The 17,377-nt window shown below is 47.6% G+C and overlaps 6 protein-coding genes across 6 annotated transcripts; 4 read left to right on the forward strand and 2 right to left on the reverse strand.

Moving 5' to 3' along the window:
• Window positions 1-1,466: 1,466 nt before the first annotated feature.
• Window positions 1,467-1,757, forward strand: E1B28_007553 (uncharacterized protein; the record flags this gene model as incomplete). The annotated part of the gene is made up of 3 exons (XM_043152301.1): window positions 1,467-1,538; window positions 1,599-1,671; window positions 1,726-1,757. 3 exons carry the CDS (start codon window positions 1,467-1,469, stop codon window positions 1,755-1,757), a joined length of 177 nt encoding a protein of 58 aa, XP_043010387.1.
• A 1,112-nt stretch (window positions 1,758-2,869) lies between these two features.
• Window positions 2,870-3,266, forward strand: E1B28_007554 (uncharacterized protein; the record flags this gene model as incomplete). The annotated part of the gene is made up of 2 exons (XM_043152302.1): window positions 2,870-2,985; window positions 3,038-3,266. The coding sequence occupies 2 exons, from the start codon at window positions 2,870-2,872 to the stop codon at window positions 3,264-3,266; spliced, it is 345 nt and encodes a 114-aa protein (XP_043010388.1).
• A 938-nt stretch (window positions 3,267-4,204) lies between these two features.
• Window positions 4,205-8,202, reverse strand: E1B28_007555 (uncharacterized protein; the record flags this gene model as incomplete). The annotated part of the gene is made up of 14 exons (XM_043152303.1): window positions 4,205-4,256; window positions 4,313-4,386; window positions 4,438-4,740; window positions 4,796-5,006; window positions 5,087-5,238; window positions 5,304-5,441; window positions 5,501-6,078; window positions 6,128-6,736; window positions 6,788-7,193; window positions 7,252-7,425; window positions 7,475-7,575; window positions 7,622-7,756; window positions 7,810-7,920; window positions 7,977-8,202. 14 exons carry the CDS (start codon window positions 8,200-8,202, stop codon window positions 4,205-4,207), a joined length of 3,270 nt encoding a protein of 1,089 aa, XP_043010389.1.
• Window positions 8,203-8,528: 326 nt separating this feature from the next.
• On the reverse strand, window positions 8,529-10,668 carry E1B28_007556 (uncharacterized protein; the record flags this gene model as incomplete). The annotated part of the gene is made up of 8 exons (XM_043152304.1): window positions 8,529-8,573; window positions 8,625-8,762; window positions 8,817-9,783; window positions 9,840-9,969; window positions 10,021-10,139; window positions 10,195-10,294; window positions 10,349-10,487; window positions 10,543-10,668. The coding sequence occupies 8 exons, from the start codon at window positions 10,666-10,668 to the stop codon at window positions 8,529-8,531; spliced, it is 1,764 nt and encodes a 587-aa protein (XP_043010390.1).
• Window positions 10,669-10,976: 308 nt separating this feature from the next.
• On the forward strand, window positions 10,977-12,108 carry E1B28_007557 (uncharacterized protein). Its single transcript, XM_043152305.1, has one exon. The coding sequence runs from the start codon at window positions 11,112-11,114 to the stop codon at window positions 12,003-12,005; it is 894 nt and encodes a 297-aa protein (XP_043010391.1). The 5' UTR covers window positions 10,977-11,111; the 3' UTR covers window positions 12,006-12,108.
• A 7-nt stretch (window positions 12,109-12,115) lies between these two features.
• On the forward strand, window positions 12,116-17,049 carry E1B28_007558 (uncharacterized protein; the record flags this gene model as incomplete). The annotated part of the gene is made up of 11 exons (XM_043152306.1): window positions 12,116-12,450; window positions 12,508-12,595; window positions 12,658-12,811; window positions 12,876-13,105; window positions 13,164-13,321; window positions 13,387-13,565; window positions 13,624-14,700; window positions 14,854-15,672; window positions 15,724-15,852; window positions 15,919-16,125; window positions 16,178-17,049. The coding sequence occupies 11 exons, from the start codon at window positions 12,116-12,118 to the stop codon at window positions 17,047-17,049; spliced, it is 4,248 nt and encodes a 1,415-aa protein (XP_043010392.1).
• Between the last annotated feature and the right edge of the window lie 328 nt (window positions 17,050-17,377).

Here is a 17,377-nt window from a genome sequence, read left to right on the forward strand (position 1 = left end):
CTTCATACGCGAGAAAGTTACCTCTAACCAGGTATCAGTTAACTACTGCGCAACTGAGGACAATACAGCGGACATTTTCACAAAGGGACTAGATCGGAACAAGCACGAACACCTTGTAGGACTTCTCGGGATGTGTCGCGCTTGAGGGGGAGTGTCACGGAATCTGTGGATCCCAGTGGACTGTCATGTACGCTGAGTCGTACTCCACCTATTTGAAATTAGAGTATTCCCTGTCATTCCTTACATTTCCTTATTACTCAGACTCTTACTCATAATACAGTATGTACAAGAATATTCTAGTATTTATCTATAGGTATAAGAGCTCAACCAGAGCACACAAATTATTATCAAGTTCTTCAGTCTAAAACTCTCGATATTTCTCACCCCCCTCTCCAAACTATTTCCCATCGCCGTCGATTTCTACTTCGAACTATTTCCCACCGCCGTCGATTCTTCACACACCCTCAGCTCAACGTTGAGGTGGTCCATGCCTGACTAGTCGAGCTTCATTGTTGAAGGCACCAGGGCCTTTGCTGTGTATATGCCTATTGTTTCATAGTGTATTACAAATATGAGTTCAGATCGTAACCCTATTGATAGTGACTGAGTTCCGCTGGTGTTTAAGATAAGTAGATAAGGACTGAAAAGTAAGGTTGAGATAACCACTACAATATTTTTCAAACGGGTATTAAGCATGCAATTAGAATTAGACCGTTGAAGTGGAAGGTGTTCCGCTAATCATTGTTCGGGCGATGGAATACGCCGCTGCCAAGCCGCTGTAGATCTGGGAAAAAGTGAAGTCGCGGCGCTGGGTGCGTTTTATTGTTCATCGATGGTCACGTGCGTCGGAGTTGCCAAACATCTCTCCTCTCCTCCACCTCCCAACGCAGTACGAGCACGTCTCGACTACTGCCAGTGCAAATCTGTTTTGTCTGGTCGCTTCGATACAGTCAGAATTCGTTTCTGCTGTATTTCTTGTTGTTGGAATTACGGATCGCTAAAAGGCCTTTACAGTGAGTTGCTCTTCCTTCATCGACGTTTTGCACTGTTTAATTGCTGAATAGGATTGTTGAGAAGGATTCACAAGGGATATAACAGGTGTTGTTGTTGACTGACTGATACGGTGAGCTCTAAATTTCCTATTGCGATACCCAGCTCTACTCATGCCTAGTTCAAATCGAGTACTCCAAATTCGTTTCAGCTACTCTTTAAAATCAGTACGAATACGGTTCGTCTGGTGCGGTCTTGGAATCCGTTTCCACCGTACCACCTTGTATTTACGTCGAAGTCCGTTAGGAAAGTGTTCATGTACGTTTCTTAGGTGAGGCGACCTTGTTCTCTTAGCACATCTCTATGTGGGATTAATCTCTATCAATGGACACCTTATTCTGGAAATCGACAAAGCTAAGCGGAACATCTCAAGCTTGGAAGAGAATCTGAAGATCGAGCGAGCACGCACACGTGGTATGGCTGCCGAACAAAATCGTATCGCTCAAGAAAAGGATCTTGTGTTGTCGCAGCTGCAGACGACGGAGACAGTGAGTATTGAGGAACTTGGTTTCTGACGTCGTAAGTAGGGCTGATGATCCTTGTAACAGGACATGGAGGATGTCAAGCAACAACTGCTGACCTATAAAAAGGAGAACCGAGAGCTGGAGAACGAGCTACGAGGTCGGTAAACTGGTTTCTGGGAGAATGGACATTGAGCTGATGTGACCTCCACAGTCAATGCGGAGCAGAGAGAGTCAGGCTTCTAGAAAGTAAAGTGAAAGAAAATACCGAAACGATGGAGCAGCTTCGGGACGAACGCGCGTTTGCTGGTAGTGGAACATAAAGAGCTCCAGAAGAAGTTCACCAAGATCTCTGAGGTCTGATCCGAGGTCATCTGAATGTTCTGTCAGCTGCTTATCACCTTTTTCACAGCAAACACAGCGTCTTCGTGAACGAGAGGCTTCAAGAAATAGATGCGAAAACAGCTGCACAGACGTGCCCATTTCGTAGTTATTCTGGGACGTCGACTGTAAACCACCCGCTCGATCGCTAGAAGCCTGTTTTATGGGATGGCGTCCAAAAGCCAGCACATCGGTTTACAAGAAATTACAACCATTTCCGTTTACAAGTAAGTAGTTCATCCTCTCATATGTCCCTAATATCCTCGATTAACGCTTTGACTTCACCCACAGCTTGATCGACGGTATCCGGAGAACACTCATAGTGTTCTCTATGCTCTACCCCGCCTGTAACGCCTCGAATGTTAGTAATAATAGTCAGTCAAAGACTAGAGCAATATTCACAATCGCAATCAACCGCTGACACACGAAACCCAGCCATCTTGAGTCTAGTATGTAGCAAGGATTCTAAACAGCGAATAAAACGATTGGTGAATGATCGAGAAAACGCAAACTCACCTGTACGATGACACCAACGTATCTTCGTTTTGTGTACCTCTACCAGGTCTCCGGCATTTAGATTACACCGCAATCGATGCTCAGCAAGCCGTCGCTTTGGGTTATTCGTCCTTCCGACCTTCACAAAATCCCTCTTCCCTACTAAAACATATATCCATCCTTCCCCGTCGTTATCCGAGATTCGTCGAACGACCTTAGCCTCGTATGCTGCTTGGAGGGCGTTGTTATTGTGCATGGTGTGGGGATGTGGTTTGGCTTTGCTACAAAACTGCCTTTGGCCAACGCAGCCACACAAAGCAGCCTTCCTTGACCTCCATCATCACAACGGCTACGCGCGTCGTTGTTCGCCAATGGCGTTCGGTGCTATCTTGCCAAGTACGTATATTCCCTTTACTTTATCATTGATTTCTCTATTAGTACCTTTAACTATATCCATATAGAGTCGACACGACCACGACCATATGGACAAGGCCAAGGCGAAAAGGTTGAATCAGATGCAGAGGGAGAAAAGGGATGCTAAGCGGTTGAACCACAATGGGAACCAAGAGGATAAGGAGCGGAAAGTGGAGAAGGCGGGGTGAGTTTTCGATACATTTTCGTTTTTCGTTCATTCTGTTGATGACATTCAGCAGCGACCGACCGTACAGGAAGGCTCTCAGTTTACGTCCGTCAATCTACGAAGTTCCCATCGAAGAAAAGAACGTGTACGTCAAGGAGATCGTCGAATTGCTTCAATACCTCACAGAAGTACTTGCCATGAATCCCAGTGTCGAAGCAACTGATGGCTCAGGACTTCGAAGTCTGTATTACTTCTTACAATATGTCTCATCGAAAAGGACTGTCCGGGACGTACGATAAGAATGACCGATTTTGCCCTCCAAGTCCACCTTTATTAAATTAGAGTCATACCTTTGCGCGTTTCCTCTTGAACGCAGCAGCTAGCGCTGGGGCGTCAGTGCGGGGACGCGATAGCTTCATTTCATCTTAGTTGAAATATCTTCATTCACTGTATCTTTCGCCCGTCTTGAAACACTAGCTGATGTATGAACTTTCATCTCAGTTGACATTATAGCCGATAGTTACCCATTCACTACAGTTTACGGTTCAATTGAAATAAAACATTTCACTACAGAGGAAATTCTAGCTGAATTTAGGTCACTACACCACACTTTTCTACCGGGTAGTTAGGTGCCGTTTCTGCACAGTTTTCTCTTTTGCTGTATTCTGCACTGAATTAAGTAAATTCTGTTGTACTTTCGCATGCACCGAAACGTAAACCTTCGGCACGCATTTCAATTCACCCGATTTGCTAACTGAAATGTCTATATTCACTACACAGTTCTACAGAGCAGAATTTTTGGTAAAATTGGCGTGTTTGTACCTCTCGACAAACGCGGCTCTGAATTTCTGTAGGAGACGTTAGTACGCGATGACCTAAAAGAACTTGGAGAAAATCATCTAGTAGAAGTACACAAGAAAGTAAAGAGTGAATAAGCTATAGGTACGGGATAAGTCTGATGTGCCAAACAAGTGGTTTGTGCCTTTACGTCCGACAGGTTTCAACAGGAGCACTTCGGACTTCGGATGTCTTGTTCGTCGAGAAAGAGATGGAAAGATGATGGAAAGAGCCTAAGAGGAAAAAGAAAGGTTGTTGACATAAGACGACGAGAGTTTGAACCGCTGTCGAAAGAAAAGGTCCATAAGGCCCTTATTTAGCTGCGAACAGTGTATAACTTATAATTATAGTGGCTCGAAATCACATGCAGTTGACCGAGATTGAGAAAAACGGGACGTTGCTATCCGTCCATATCTTCATCATCGGTATCGGAAAGAACTTCCTTGCTTTTGCTAGAGAACGACGTCCTATCAGCTCACAAATATTCTGTAAAGATTAAACCACTCACTACTGCTTCTTCCGCGACGGCGCCGAAGCTTCCTCCTCATCCTCGTCTCTAATTGTTCGTTTCTTTGTTGTCCGCTAGGTAAGGCAGCGTCAGTTTCACGTCAGCAAAGCTTAGAACTCACTCACCCTCTTCGTGGGTTTGTCTGTATCCTCGTCGTCAGAAAATATTGCGGCCTCCTCACCATCGCCCTGATCACCACCCGCTTTCTTAAGTTTTCCTCTCCGTTTCTTCTTAGGCCCTTCGCCTTCATCACCGCTAACGGTTGTAGAATCGACTTTCGGTCTGCGCGACTTCTTGGGCTTCTTCTCCTTCTCGTCATCGCTGTCCATACGAACCTCTCGCGTCCATTCAAGCGCTTGTTCTCGGGCATGTCTACGTTCCTCTGCGAGTTTCTCCGCTTCTTGACGAAGAGCTTCCAAACGTTCACGCTATTAAAGTCATTTCACTTGAGAACACAGAAGAATTGAGAGGAAATATTCTCACCTCCAATGTTTCCTGCCTCTCCCTCCCTTCTTGCCTTTTTGCTCTCGCAGCATTCAAACGGGCCTGTGCCTCCTGCTCGAACTGTCTTTGCGACGCCAGTTGATCGTCACCCTTTTTCAACATGTTGTCGCCGTATTTCCGTCTGTTGTCAGCGATATCTCGACTGTATGGGACAACGGGAGCAGGATCAGAGGCGAGTGATGCGAAAAGCCTGCAAAATAAGATTGGAGAGTGGAGCGATTACCGTCAGTAACGAGTTGAATTAAGAAACCAAGAGGGAGCGCAACCAACTTTTGAGCCTGCGTAGCCTGTTCAATGACCCTTTGGAGATCATCCAGCTTACGTTTCTCAGGTTTCAACGAGAACAACATCTCAGCCGATTTCTGCTGAATCATAGCAATGTTGTACAATATCGCCTTATCGTTGGGTTGGAAATGTAGTGCCTTTTGTCGTCAAAAGTAAAAGACGGTTAGGAAAGATGAGCCCGTTAAGAAGCGAGAAGACTTGCCTTTTGCGCGTACTGCAGAGCTGTACATATAGCAGGATGCGACTGATCCTTCATGGCCTTCGCATACCACGACCGACATAAACAAAGCAGAACGGGTACATTCTGCCCCCTGTAAAACCGGACAGATGCCGTTTCATACTGGGAAACAGAGGATCAGTATACATAGTCCAAGCGAGTAGGATTCAAACCCTACTCACACTCTCAATAGCCCGGTCGAACTCATCTCGAGCATAATAACAATGGCCCATATTCAGATAGACACTTCCGTCATTCAACGACTCCCTAGCTTTCGCAAAAACATCCAACGCTTCCCGTGCATTATTCATCCGCCTCTGTGGTTCATCTGCAGACGGTGGCCCACTCCCACTAAGTGATCCCAACGCATCTTCCGCCGTGGCAATTGCAAGCCCTTGGGCAGCAAACGCACAGCAAGGATCCAACTGTAATGCTTTATCATAGAAATCAGCCGAACGTTGGAAACCTCGTTTTCGTTCCTCAATTCCCTTGGAACTCGTATCACGGCTTTCACGGGACTGGTGATACATTATCCACCCGGAAGCACACAGTGCATACACGTCGTGTCGATCGTACTCCTTGAGCGTAGCGAAGACAAAGTCTTTCGCGAGTTTTGGGAGGTTACTTTGGATGAGGAAATAAGTATAGAAGGCGCGGAGGTTAAGGTTGTTACTTTGCGCTGTCAGGGCTTGTTTGAGCAGTTCGTGGGCATCATTATTGCGGTTGAGATTGGTAAGCAATTTGGCTTGTCTGATTTTCGCTGACAGTCGACGGGTTAGATGAGAAATAAGCGAAACTGGGTTTCATACCATCGTTATACTCTGGATGCCTCGACAAGAGTTTGTCATACGCTTCTTTCGCTAATGCATCATCGCCTTGGTCCTCGTAAACTCTGGCCAGATTATACAGAATCGATGTCGACATGCTCTCCACATCCGACGCCATACTCGACAACGTCGTTAAAGCCTTCTCATACATCGTCCTTGCCTCGGCACACTTCTCCTCCAAGTGATTCAATGCCCCGAGGTTATTCAAGATTCTGGGCTCAACTGAGCCCGACGACTCACTAATTCGCAGCGCCTCCTTCAACGCTTTTGTGGTCCGGTCAAGACTCTCCGTTTGCCATAGCTTGGCAATCTCGATGTACATCGCCATGTCATCCACAATAGCCCGTGAAAGCTTCGCTGTACCATGTGATGCATGACTGTTGGCCTTCACATCGTCAATTTCCAGGCCTTTCCATATTCGTTCGAATAATTCTCGGGCTTTTGAACGTTCCTTGTCGATATCAGAACTGGATACACCCGGTCTTGGGAAAGCCCTGAGAGAAGCGAGCATGACGGTAGCTTCGTTGCACTTTTGTGGGTTGGGCGGTTGGAGGAGGGTATCGAGGGTGTGGATGGCTCCCGCCATTTCATCTAGGGCGTTCATTAAAGATTAAGCGGAAGGAGGCAATCTTTGTTCCTCACCGTTTTTCATCCGCATCTGGGCGAGTCCAATAGCAGCAATAGGATGCTTCGGCTGATTTTCAGTGGCAAGCGTATATTGTTTCATCGCGAGCGCAGTGTTTCCTTCGGCGTGGCATATCCGAGCAGACCGAATGTGTCCTTCGGTAAGAACTGTTAAGGTATCAGCAAACTGAATCGTCCGTTCCGCGAGCTTCATCGCTCGCTTGTGATTTCCTTTCTGGATGAATAATTCACAAAGAGCATTTGCAGCCGACGCGTTCTTCTGATTTAATTTAAAGGCACTTTCAACAAGTTTTGTGCCAGTAACGTAGGCCTGAGTTCGTTGGGAATCTGAATGAGAGACTTCTTTGCTAGCATTGATGGATTCAAGTCCAAGAAGTAATTGGGCTGCCCATTCTGAGGGATTCTATCTCGAAAGTGAATTAATCACTAGAGTAAATATGAATAAGATAATAATCACGTACCACCTCCAGACTTCGCTGCCAAGCAACCTTCGCTCGTGCGTGATTATCCATAGCCCAAAAACATAGTCCAATCCCGATCCTAGGGTCCGGTTGGCAATTAGGGTTGTAGCGAAGGATGAGTTGGAAAGTCTGGAGAGCCTGGGGGTAGTTTCTTCGCGCATAAAGAATCCGAGCCTATGCAGATATGTGAGTCGATGTTTCAGGTGTATAGAGTGAGTTTTACCTTGCCAAACAAGGCTACAATATTCGTCGGTTTATCACCGAGTACCTGCTCAAATGAACGCATGGCTTCGTCGAAGGAACGCGTGTCGAGTTGAAGAATGCCTATCAAAAGCTGAGTTACGCAGCAAAGAATCGGAATGGGGCGGACCTCGAGTTAAGAACGCTAATTGTCCGTCCACAGGTGCCTCGGACTGTGACATGCCTATCCCACGATTCATAAGAGCTGTTGCTTCATGGAAGTACTGCTCTTTTGTCTTTTGATCGGGTGGTAGAATGTCCTCCTCTATAACATATACGTAAGAGGCTTGTCGAGGATACCCCAATTCTTTCGCTCACGGGCATTAGGGAGACAAATTTTCGGTGCTTGTCGTGCGCACGCTAGCTTGAGATTGGCTTTGAATTTTAAGAGAGGGGGTAGAGAATCATCATTTCCGATCCGAGAGAAAGCTTTAGCAATGAATGTTAGAACTAGCCCGGTAAAGAGAAATTTGGAAGACACGCACAATCCATTCCAGCCTCCGCAATTTTCTCCGCAGCTTCTAAATGTCCTTTGTCCCAATATTCCCTCGCTAATTTCGTCCAGACCCATACTTTACACTCGCCTTCTTTGAGGAGATCCAAAACATCTTGAGGGTCGGGGTCGAGGTTATCGAGGTCGATGGTTATGACTTCCTGGCCACCGAGCTCAATGTCAACTGTACGTCCGGAAGGGGCGAAATCTTCTTCCATTGTTGTCAAAGTTTCATGGAGTCTGAGTGTCTATGAGGTGCAAGCAGGTCGAGCGGATGGTGGCAGGAGGTGAAGGGAGTTGCAATTGCGCGGCAGTTCGAACATCTCATTTTTCCATCATTTTTCCGAATGCTCGCACCCAAGTATGGAAACTATACATACATCAATACTGCTAATTCCTATGCTTATTGCTACTCTTCATCTCCTAAATACGGATATGCCAGTTTGCGTAAGAAATATCCAACTCGTACAATCACCATCAACACCCAATAAATCGTGCGTAGATGGCTTGTAGAAGGCTAAGGTGTTTGTATGTAGGCTTGATCTTAATGAAAGACCTCGTCAACCTTACTCCTGTTGATACAGAATCCCTGGTACCCGGAAATCAGGATATTATCAGAAGCAAAACGGAAAAGACCCACCGGTACAACCCACTCCTTACATCCACAACATACGCCCGCCCAATCGTAATTCCCAAGCTTCGCTCCACATTTCTTATTCGGGCATACGATCTTCCCCGCAATCTGTCCTTCTTCAAGGAATGGCTCCATCCATTTCATCTGTTTTCGTGTGGCAGTCAACGGAAGAACCATGAAGCAAATAGGAAATCATACCGGTTCGACGAAGTACCCAGAACACTTGCTGTTTATTATGATTGGTGGACTGACTGCAGATCGCGAAATTTCTGCAGGTTGACTCGTCGAAGGGGACACATTTGGTCCTCCCAAAGGCGTGATACCATTGGGCGTAATGCTGATCGGACTTCTCAATGCAGCCAACTTCGGATTTGCGTATAGCTGCGCAGCAAGATCATTCGGATTGGCGAAGTAGGGGGATTCCAACTTTTGATGTCCGTCTGCAGCCGAGGAAGGAATTGGATCTGTCGCCATAGCTGCATCAGTAACAGCGGCAAGCGGGTCATGTATTTTAACAAGTTCAGGTGAAATCCACGGCGACGAAACTAACATAGCATCCGAGAGCCTTCTTCCCAATTGAATACTCTCATCCACAGAACCACCATGTCGGCGCTTCAGCGTCTTGTTCTCATCTTCATCTTCATCGGAAGATTCCAAAGCGGAAATGGACGATGACTCCGAAATCGTCCTGGATACGTTCAGGGATGGGCGTAAAACATTGCTCCCCGCAGAAGGCCTCCTTTCTCCGGACATTCGTCGTGTGATGTCTGGATTCAATTCTTCTAATACTTGACCACTTGCCAAAGTCGTTGCCTCCTTTTCCTCTTTTCTATCACCTGCGTCCTCCGTGTTCAAGGTACTCATGGCCAAAGATGGAGCCCCGAGTGCAAGCAATGAGCTCCTCCTTGGCTTCGATTCTGACGCAGACGAAGACCCTATTCGAGACCTGGACGTCGATGGATGCCTCGATAGAGGCTGAATGGGCGATTGACTGGTGGGGGATACTGGATGAGCTGGGGTCATTGAGATGGATGGGTTCCGGGACAAGGGATGAATGTGCTGGTTGGTCGAGGGTCGACGTGAAGCGGCAGGACTGATACTAACAGGAGTGGCTGGGCCCAATTGACCGTGGTCCAGCATGTGTTCTCGGGTAGCAAGCTCTTGCCTGCACACGATTGAGATCGGTGACCGTCTGAATAAGAAATAGAAGGTAGCCCATACCGGCACATCTTGCACCGAATACGACGTCTTGGGCCTCTAGGTCCTCCTGGGGTGGTGACAGGCGTCGACCCAGTCGGTGTTTGAGGAAACTTTGCAAACATCGCAGTGGATGGAATGCTACCATCACCGTCTGTATCATCTATCAGAAATGAGGGGACTTGCGGCAACGAACAAGACACACTCAGCACTTCCCCAACCGTCCTCTCAAGATAGAACATTCTGGTATTCTTATCCCGCCCCGAGATTTTGTACGATGCATCGTGGAATATTTCGAGCTGAACCAAGAAGCCAGGATTGGGACTAGAATAAGTGATGAGAGGTTGAGAAAGAGTATTCCGCGAGTTGAAGGACAAACTCTATGAATGGCCGTGCTTTTCGAATCAAATCGAGGGCTTCGTCAGGGGTGAGATGCCGGTCATACATTAGATACGCTGCGACAATTGCCACACTGCGACCTATAATGAGCTAAGAATGTTTTGGAAACAAGACGGTATGGAAATACGACGCACTCAGGCCAGCCTGGCAATGCACAAGAACACCCCGACCCTTGTTCAATTCCGCCTGAATAAACGATATCGATGGAAGAAAATGCTGGAGAATATCGGCCCCTTCTGTATCATCGAGCAAGATTTGGTGTTTTATAAAAGTCTATTAGACAGGGTCAGTTAGTCACTGCGCCAGAGAAACGAGAGGTAAAGCGAACTTCGTGTATGGAGATCTTTCCTCGCATAGCAGATAAAATACTGAAGATGTTGCTGGCTTTCAGTGATTTGACATCGAGAGCACTGGAAAGATTGCCGATCCAGAGTCCAGGAATAATTTCGTCCATGACCGTGTTCAGGTTGGTTATATGTACAGTAAGTTGAAGCAGATCAAGCCGGACCCTATTTTCTTCGATCACGTTTCGATCACGTTTCCGGATCCCTGGGAATATATTCAATCGACCGAGACATCGATCCCTTCACCGTTGTGCATGTCGAACAACTCAGTATCGATAGTACCGACTGTCGCTAGAATAGCTTCTCCCTCACGATCTCCATGACATTGTGTCAAATCTCATCAAGACCTTGGGCACATTGGAAACACTGATAATCCACAGAAAAATATAAAATAGTCACATGTATTTATTCATATTCACTTCGGCCTTCGATGTACGTATACGTGACACCGTGCTGTAGCGCAGCACCTCAAATCTGGTTACTACTGCGCGCAATCAATTCCTTTTAAAAGCAGGAATCGAGCGCTTCCAACTGAAAGCCGTCTCTCCACAGGATGATCATCACTTCAACAGACGATTCCAGTCCCGGTGCAAAGCAAAGGGAGGTCAACCTTGACTCGGAAGCGGTGAGTTCAAGGGAGTTTAATACTTCACTTCCAGCCAAGCCCGTATTTTATACACAGACGGACGCACCACCACCGCCGTACGTTTCCTCTGAGGGCGCTCAGCTGGTTGGCCAAAACGAAGACCATATACCAGCCAACTTGAAGCCCACGAATTTCATCTCAGTTCATCACAAAGACAGTCCAGAGAAAGGGAGCTATGCCATTGACCCGAGCATACGGATACCAGAATCATTCTTACCGCCCTTGGAGATCCAAGAGACCGACAACGACCCGATCCGGAAGAATTTCCAAGTATTGTCGAAGAATGGCAGCGTTGATACCCAAGTATATATTGTTCCCGATTCAAAGCCTTTCGACGAGAGGAAAAGGGTGACGATGGACATCATTTCCAAGAACGGATCAGTGACGGCGAAAATTGTGCGTTACCAGGAATGCTTCAGCATGGACGAAAATGTTGATACAATACAGCGTCGTGCCGGATCATCATACCCCCCGTTTGCATTGCGATGCTACTCCCACAATGGCTGCATGCATGTGGCAATACCCCGTTCTTTCCATGGCTCGTTGTCTCTGTCGACGAGAGCTCACGGAGTAAAACTCTCGGAGCAAGTCCGTGCTGAAGTGACGGTCTTCAATGACACGAGTGGAATCAAACAATATTACATTGGGCCACTGAATGGCCATGATCATGACGAGGCTCGAGCAAATGAGGACGAAGTCGTGGTCGAGGGCAAAAACGGGTCAATCCGAGTAACTTACAGCGATGAAGTCATCGAATCCGTATTCAAAGGGTTTATGGAGATGCTTGGTCGAATCTTTTAACGATATTACATACGAAGTGCTGTGGCTCACGTTGTAAATGTAAAGTACTAAGGTCTGGATTCAGTGTGAGTATTGTGACATTGTGACATTACCTCCTTATTCCACCCTAGATGAGTAGTTGGCAGGCAGGACAGCCAACGCCTTCCCCAAGCCACCCTCAGTCAAGCCCAGCGCTCACTGGGTCTCAAGACCGTCCTCACCGTCCCCATCCTCCTACTCGAGCCTCAACTATGGATGCGAACGACAGAGAAAAGTCAGATGTTGCCCAAAACCTCCCCCCTCATTCACGTAGCGACGACCTCTCTCATTACCAGTCATCTCCATCTCCCAAGCGGAATAGCAATTCTTCCCTTCATTCTTCGGATTCGACTTCCTCTTCTTCTTCGGGAAAACCACGACCACCGCCAACGACCGCTTCAACAACCTCAACAAGTCTTGTCTCTGCGTATGTCCGATTTCTTGGACCTGTCGACTGGGATTCGTTGATGATTCTCATATTTAGTTCCTGCGCATCATGCGGCAAGCCGATGTACGGGCCATTTGTCCGTGCGCTCGGCACAGTCTTTCACTTGAACTGCTTCAAATGCATGGTCTGTCCTCTTGGTTCAATCTCTTGGTCAACTCCACTCATGTCATACCCGATCTTCCAAAGGACTGCGGGGACGTCGTTGCATCCAAGTTTTTTCCGATTGAAGGACCAGATGGAAAACAGCAACCTCTTTGTGAACGAGATTACTTCCGTCGTCTGAACCTAATCTGTGCGAAATGCGGTATGGCGTTGCGGGGTAGCTATATCACAGCCTGCAGTGCGTCCTTCTACAAGGTCTTTCCCCTGCTCATATGGCTAACGTTGATCATTCCGTTGTAAAGACAAGAAGTTCCACGTCGAACACTTTACCTGCTCCATTTGCCCTACTCTTTTTGGCCCTCAAGATTCCTACTACGAGCACGACGGTGACGTTTATTGTCACTTTCACTACTCAACACGGTTTGCGACCAAATGTGCCGGATGCAGCACAGCTATCTTGAAGCAGTTCGTTGAAATAAATAGAAATCAGAGAGACGAATGTTGGCATCCTGAATGTTATATGATCAATAAGGTCCGTCGCCTTGTGCCTGTCATCTAAGCAATCGGATGGCTCACAATATCGCATAAAGTTCTGGAATGTAAAAGTTGTCTCAAGACGTCCGACATCGATAGATGCAGGTGATCAGGAGGGAGAGCCGCCATATGCCGAGGAGGAACAGAAAGAGACTCCAGCGTCCTTGAAAGAGAAACAAATTCGGATGGAACAACAGGTATATCGAATTTGGACGTGCGTTGAAGACCCTTTTTGCCTCGTTCGAATCTAACTCCACCGCGTTATCCTTCCTTTTGCAGAGTTCTTTCGGCCTTCGAGGAATCCAGTGCAGCTTGCATTTCAGACATGCTCAGACAAGTCAGTAGTGGACAGTATCTGGATGCCATTCGAATGGCAGAGAAGTTCATCCTCCATGTTGAGGTACTGTTCGCTACCATAGACGACCTAGAGTTTCAATTCGCAAGGTTAAACATGAAGGGTATACTTTGGCTAAAGTTTTCCATGCATTTGAATTGCTGATCGTCCCCATACGCCAGGTATGTCGCACGTTCGAGAAGCTCGCATGCTATGCCGGAAGACAGTCGAACTCTTCACTTTACTTTCACATACTCAAGAGACTGGATCGCGGCGGATGGGCATGACGCAGGAACTTCTAGCACTCGTCACGGGTCTTGCACACTACCTAAAAATCCTCATTCGGATTGCTCTTACCGGGGCACTCAAACTCGAACGCGAAAACGAAAATGTATCTTCGACCGGAGAGGTGATCATCGTTCGTGACGCGATGGCTGGTTTCCTTGACAAACTCCATCTTTTGGCCGTGCAACAAGGAAATCCTTCGGCCAGGAGGCTCATAAAGGGGAAAGGAGCAGTAACAATGGTCAACGGCATGGCCGGAGAAGATGATGGTTGGAGACCCGATTTAAACCAAGGAACGCAAGGTGTAACATACGGATTTAGGAGTTTGGCGCCGGAATATGCAGGAGAAAGTCCGTTCAATCCTCTGAGTGGTGGCGGTGGCATAGGTCCGTCAGACAGCTCTGGGATTCTCGGCGATGGGAGTGAAGCAGAAGGATCCTCGTCAAGACACGTATCCTCGAGTCACCCTCCTAGCGATCTGTGCATCAAATGTAATTTGACGGTGGAAGAAGATTGCGTAAGGTTGGGAACCTATCAGAGATGGCATTCGCAATGCGTACAGTGTCCAGTCTGTGGCAAAGTTGCTGCCGCTCCTATTCCTGCGAAGGAAAAGGAAGGGTCATCATCAGGAGCGGCTCAGGATTCTAGTTCGAGTTCGCAGGCAACCTCAAATGCAGTCCCACCCGCTAACGGACCATCGCCATCCGCGGCACAGCAGCCCCCGAAACCCACAACTTCGCGGCGGCCCCCTGCGAATGTTTCGATATTTGTATATGAGGTTTCGTCCATTGTGGAAACGACATCGTTTGGGATGGTACCAATTGTTATCTTGTGTACCGAACATGCACACGCAGGGTGCAAAGGCGGCTTCAAAGCAGTGCAGAGACTGGAACAGTATGCATTCCTGTTGAACGTTGCCTTGAGGCGGCTGTACCTCCTGTTGAGGAGGCAAGGTGTAGTTCCGGACTCTCCCGGTGAGTTGAACGTTTTGTTCATTTTTGAAAGTGGACTAATATGTGTTCACGATTCTTTTCATCGCCTTCTCGCTACCTCTATCAAATCCACCTCATGCGAATACTAACACGGGACTCCATTCTAATCGATGATATATTCATCATGAAAAACAGCCGTTCCTTCCAGCCCCCCACAAGCCGATTCTGACCCTTACCGCAACTCTGCCGATATCATGCGTATGAAGCAGGTTCACTTGGGCAGAAAACTTTCCTCGACTGCTCGATTACCGAAACGGAGTACGATCGTGGAAAGTCCCACAGGCAGGAGCGTAGCGCCGTCGGAAATTCATCACAAGAGTCAGGACGGAAGGCAACATCATCACCAACAGCACCCACAGCATGGCCAATCCCAAGCTCAACAGAGCAAGTCGCCGTCGCTTTCAAACCAGCCACCCCCGTTGTCATTGCAGCAGCAACATTTTCAACAGCAGCAATATCAGCAGCATTTACAGCAGCAGCAGATACGACATGGTGCTGGACCTGAATGGGGGGTTCACCAGGGTCAAGGGCAAGTAATAAAACCACCTTTTGCGAGGAATAATACGGAGGTCATGATCGTGGATGAAAGTGCACCTAATTCACCCTCGATCGGGGATGAAGCTGGGCCGATGGGTATGGGTGGCGTTCATATTAATAGTAGTGGCGCCACGGTCCAGGAAGGTATCACACTTGCGGATTTACCACAGCTGATGGAAGCTGCTCAGGCGAGGGAACAACAGCGGTCGCTTCCAAGGTTGAATTCGATACCGTACATTGCCGAGCTGAGTGCACTTGAACTGGCGATCATCAAGCATTCGGCAGTATTGGCATTGAGCAAGAGTCACTTAAAGGATCAGTTGGATCTTGATGAGCTGTTGGAGCTCGTGGAGATCAAGAAGAGCGGTTTTTGGAAGACCCTATTCAAGGGGGATAAGAAGAACGTTAAGAAGAAAGGTAAATATCATCGAAGCTTTCTTCGAAACGTGACTTACTCGTTCGTTGTAGGCGTCTTCGGGATTCCACTGGAATTACTCGTGGAAAAGGAAGGCGTAGATTCCTTACTTGGAGCGTCAAGAGCAACTTTAAGAGTACCTACCTTCATTGACGATGTAATCTCTGCTATGCGACAGATGGGTAAGCTTGCGCCTCTTCCCGTGTGGATAAAGTTTGGACTGACCCTGACTTTCATATACTCCATAGACATGTCAGTGGAGGGCATCTTTAGGAAGAACGGCAATATACGGCGGTTAAAAGAGCTCACTGAGGCGATCGATAGGGACCCTCTCTCTGTCGATCTGACACAAGACAATCCTGTTCAGCTCGCAGCTTTACTCAAGAAATTCTTACGGGATCTACCTGATCCACTACTGACGTTCAAATTGCATCGATTATTGGTCGCATCTCAGAGTAAGTTCATTCTGACGTAGTTTCCTTCACTACTTCATCCCTCGGCTTTCAGGTGTTCCTCAGGAAGCAGACCGCAAACGGCTACTACACATGTTATCGATCATCATGCCAAAGTCACACCGGGACACCATGGAGGTCTTGTTCGTCTTCCTCAAGTGGGTGGCATCATTTGCCCACATGGATGAGGAGACGGGTAGCAAGATGGACTCGGGGAACCTTGCAACAGTTATCTGTCCTAGTATCCTGTATTCGCGGGGACGGGACCCAGCTCGAGACGAAAGTTTTGGTGCCATTCGCGTCGTGACTTCACTTCTGGAGAATCAGGACGAGTTTTTCGCGGTTCCTGAGGAGTTCATGTCCATCTTGCATGATCAGGATTACTTTGCAAACTCTATGGAACTTCCTGCAAAAGACTTCATGAGAAAATGCGAAACGTACCAGAGGCTAAAATCAGGGAACGGACGTACTCCGGTACCTGGAGGACCTGGTCAGCTGTATAATGGTCACAATGGAAGTGCTCCACGGTTCCCTACGCCTCTTACACCGAACGTCGAAAGACCTCAACCTACGATGATGATGGGCGGAGGACCGCCTCCGACAGATCGAAGACCTCTTCCCACTGGTTCACCTTCATCTTATAACCTTCCACATCCGCATCATCCTCCTATGGCGCAACCCACTGCCACCTACCCTGCAAGTTCCGTAAACAGTCCAGCTTCCCAGAGTATGGCAACATTGACGTCGCCTCGGACACCGCAGCCGTCTTCAGAGGAGCGGCAGAACATCACTCGGCCAATAACTTCTAACGGAGTTTCTTCACGGCCAACTTCGTATGTACAATCAAGGCCAAGTATGGAACAACAGCACCATTCTGCAAACTCATTTAATAACGGGTACCAGCCCGCTTTGCGGCAACGTACATGACGGCTCGAATCTCGATGCTGTATGCTTTCCTCAAGATATTCGCGCCTCTACTTTCATACATCCAGCACCGCAGATCGTTTGTCGTTGTCGTTGCACTCTGCTCGTTGTCCCGCTCTTTTGTGTTTCTTCTTTTTGGATTGCGTCATTAAGTGTAGTTTATACTGCCCATTCCAGTTTCTTTTTCACTTCTACCATCTTACGTCTTCTTATTTCTCTGCCTTCTCTGCTTCGTGATCAATCATTCTATCGATATGACAAGGACGAAATATCTCGCAGTTACGATACCCTTGCATACGTGATAATATGCAACGAAATAAGAAACCTTATA

Source organism: Marasmius oreades, chromosome 4, assembly GCF_018924745.1.
Source record: "Marasmius oreades isolate 03SP1 chromosome 4, whole genome shotgun sequence".
In the NCBI taxonomy this organism is placed as follows: domain Eukaryota; kingdom Fungi; phylum Basidiomycota; class Agaricomycetes; order Agaricales; family Marasmiaceae; genus Marasmius; species Marasmius oreades.

Excerpts from the sequence above, each read along its gene's own strand:
- E1B28_007557 (XM_043152305.1), top strand. The coding sequence starts at position 11,112 with ATGATCATCACTTCAACAGACGATTCCAGTCCCGGTGCAAAGCAAAGG.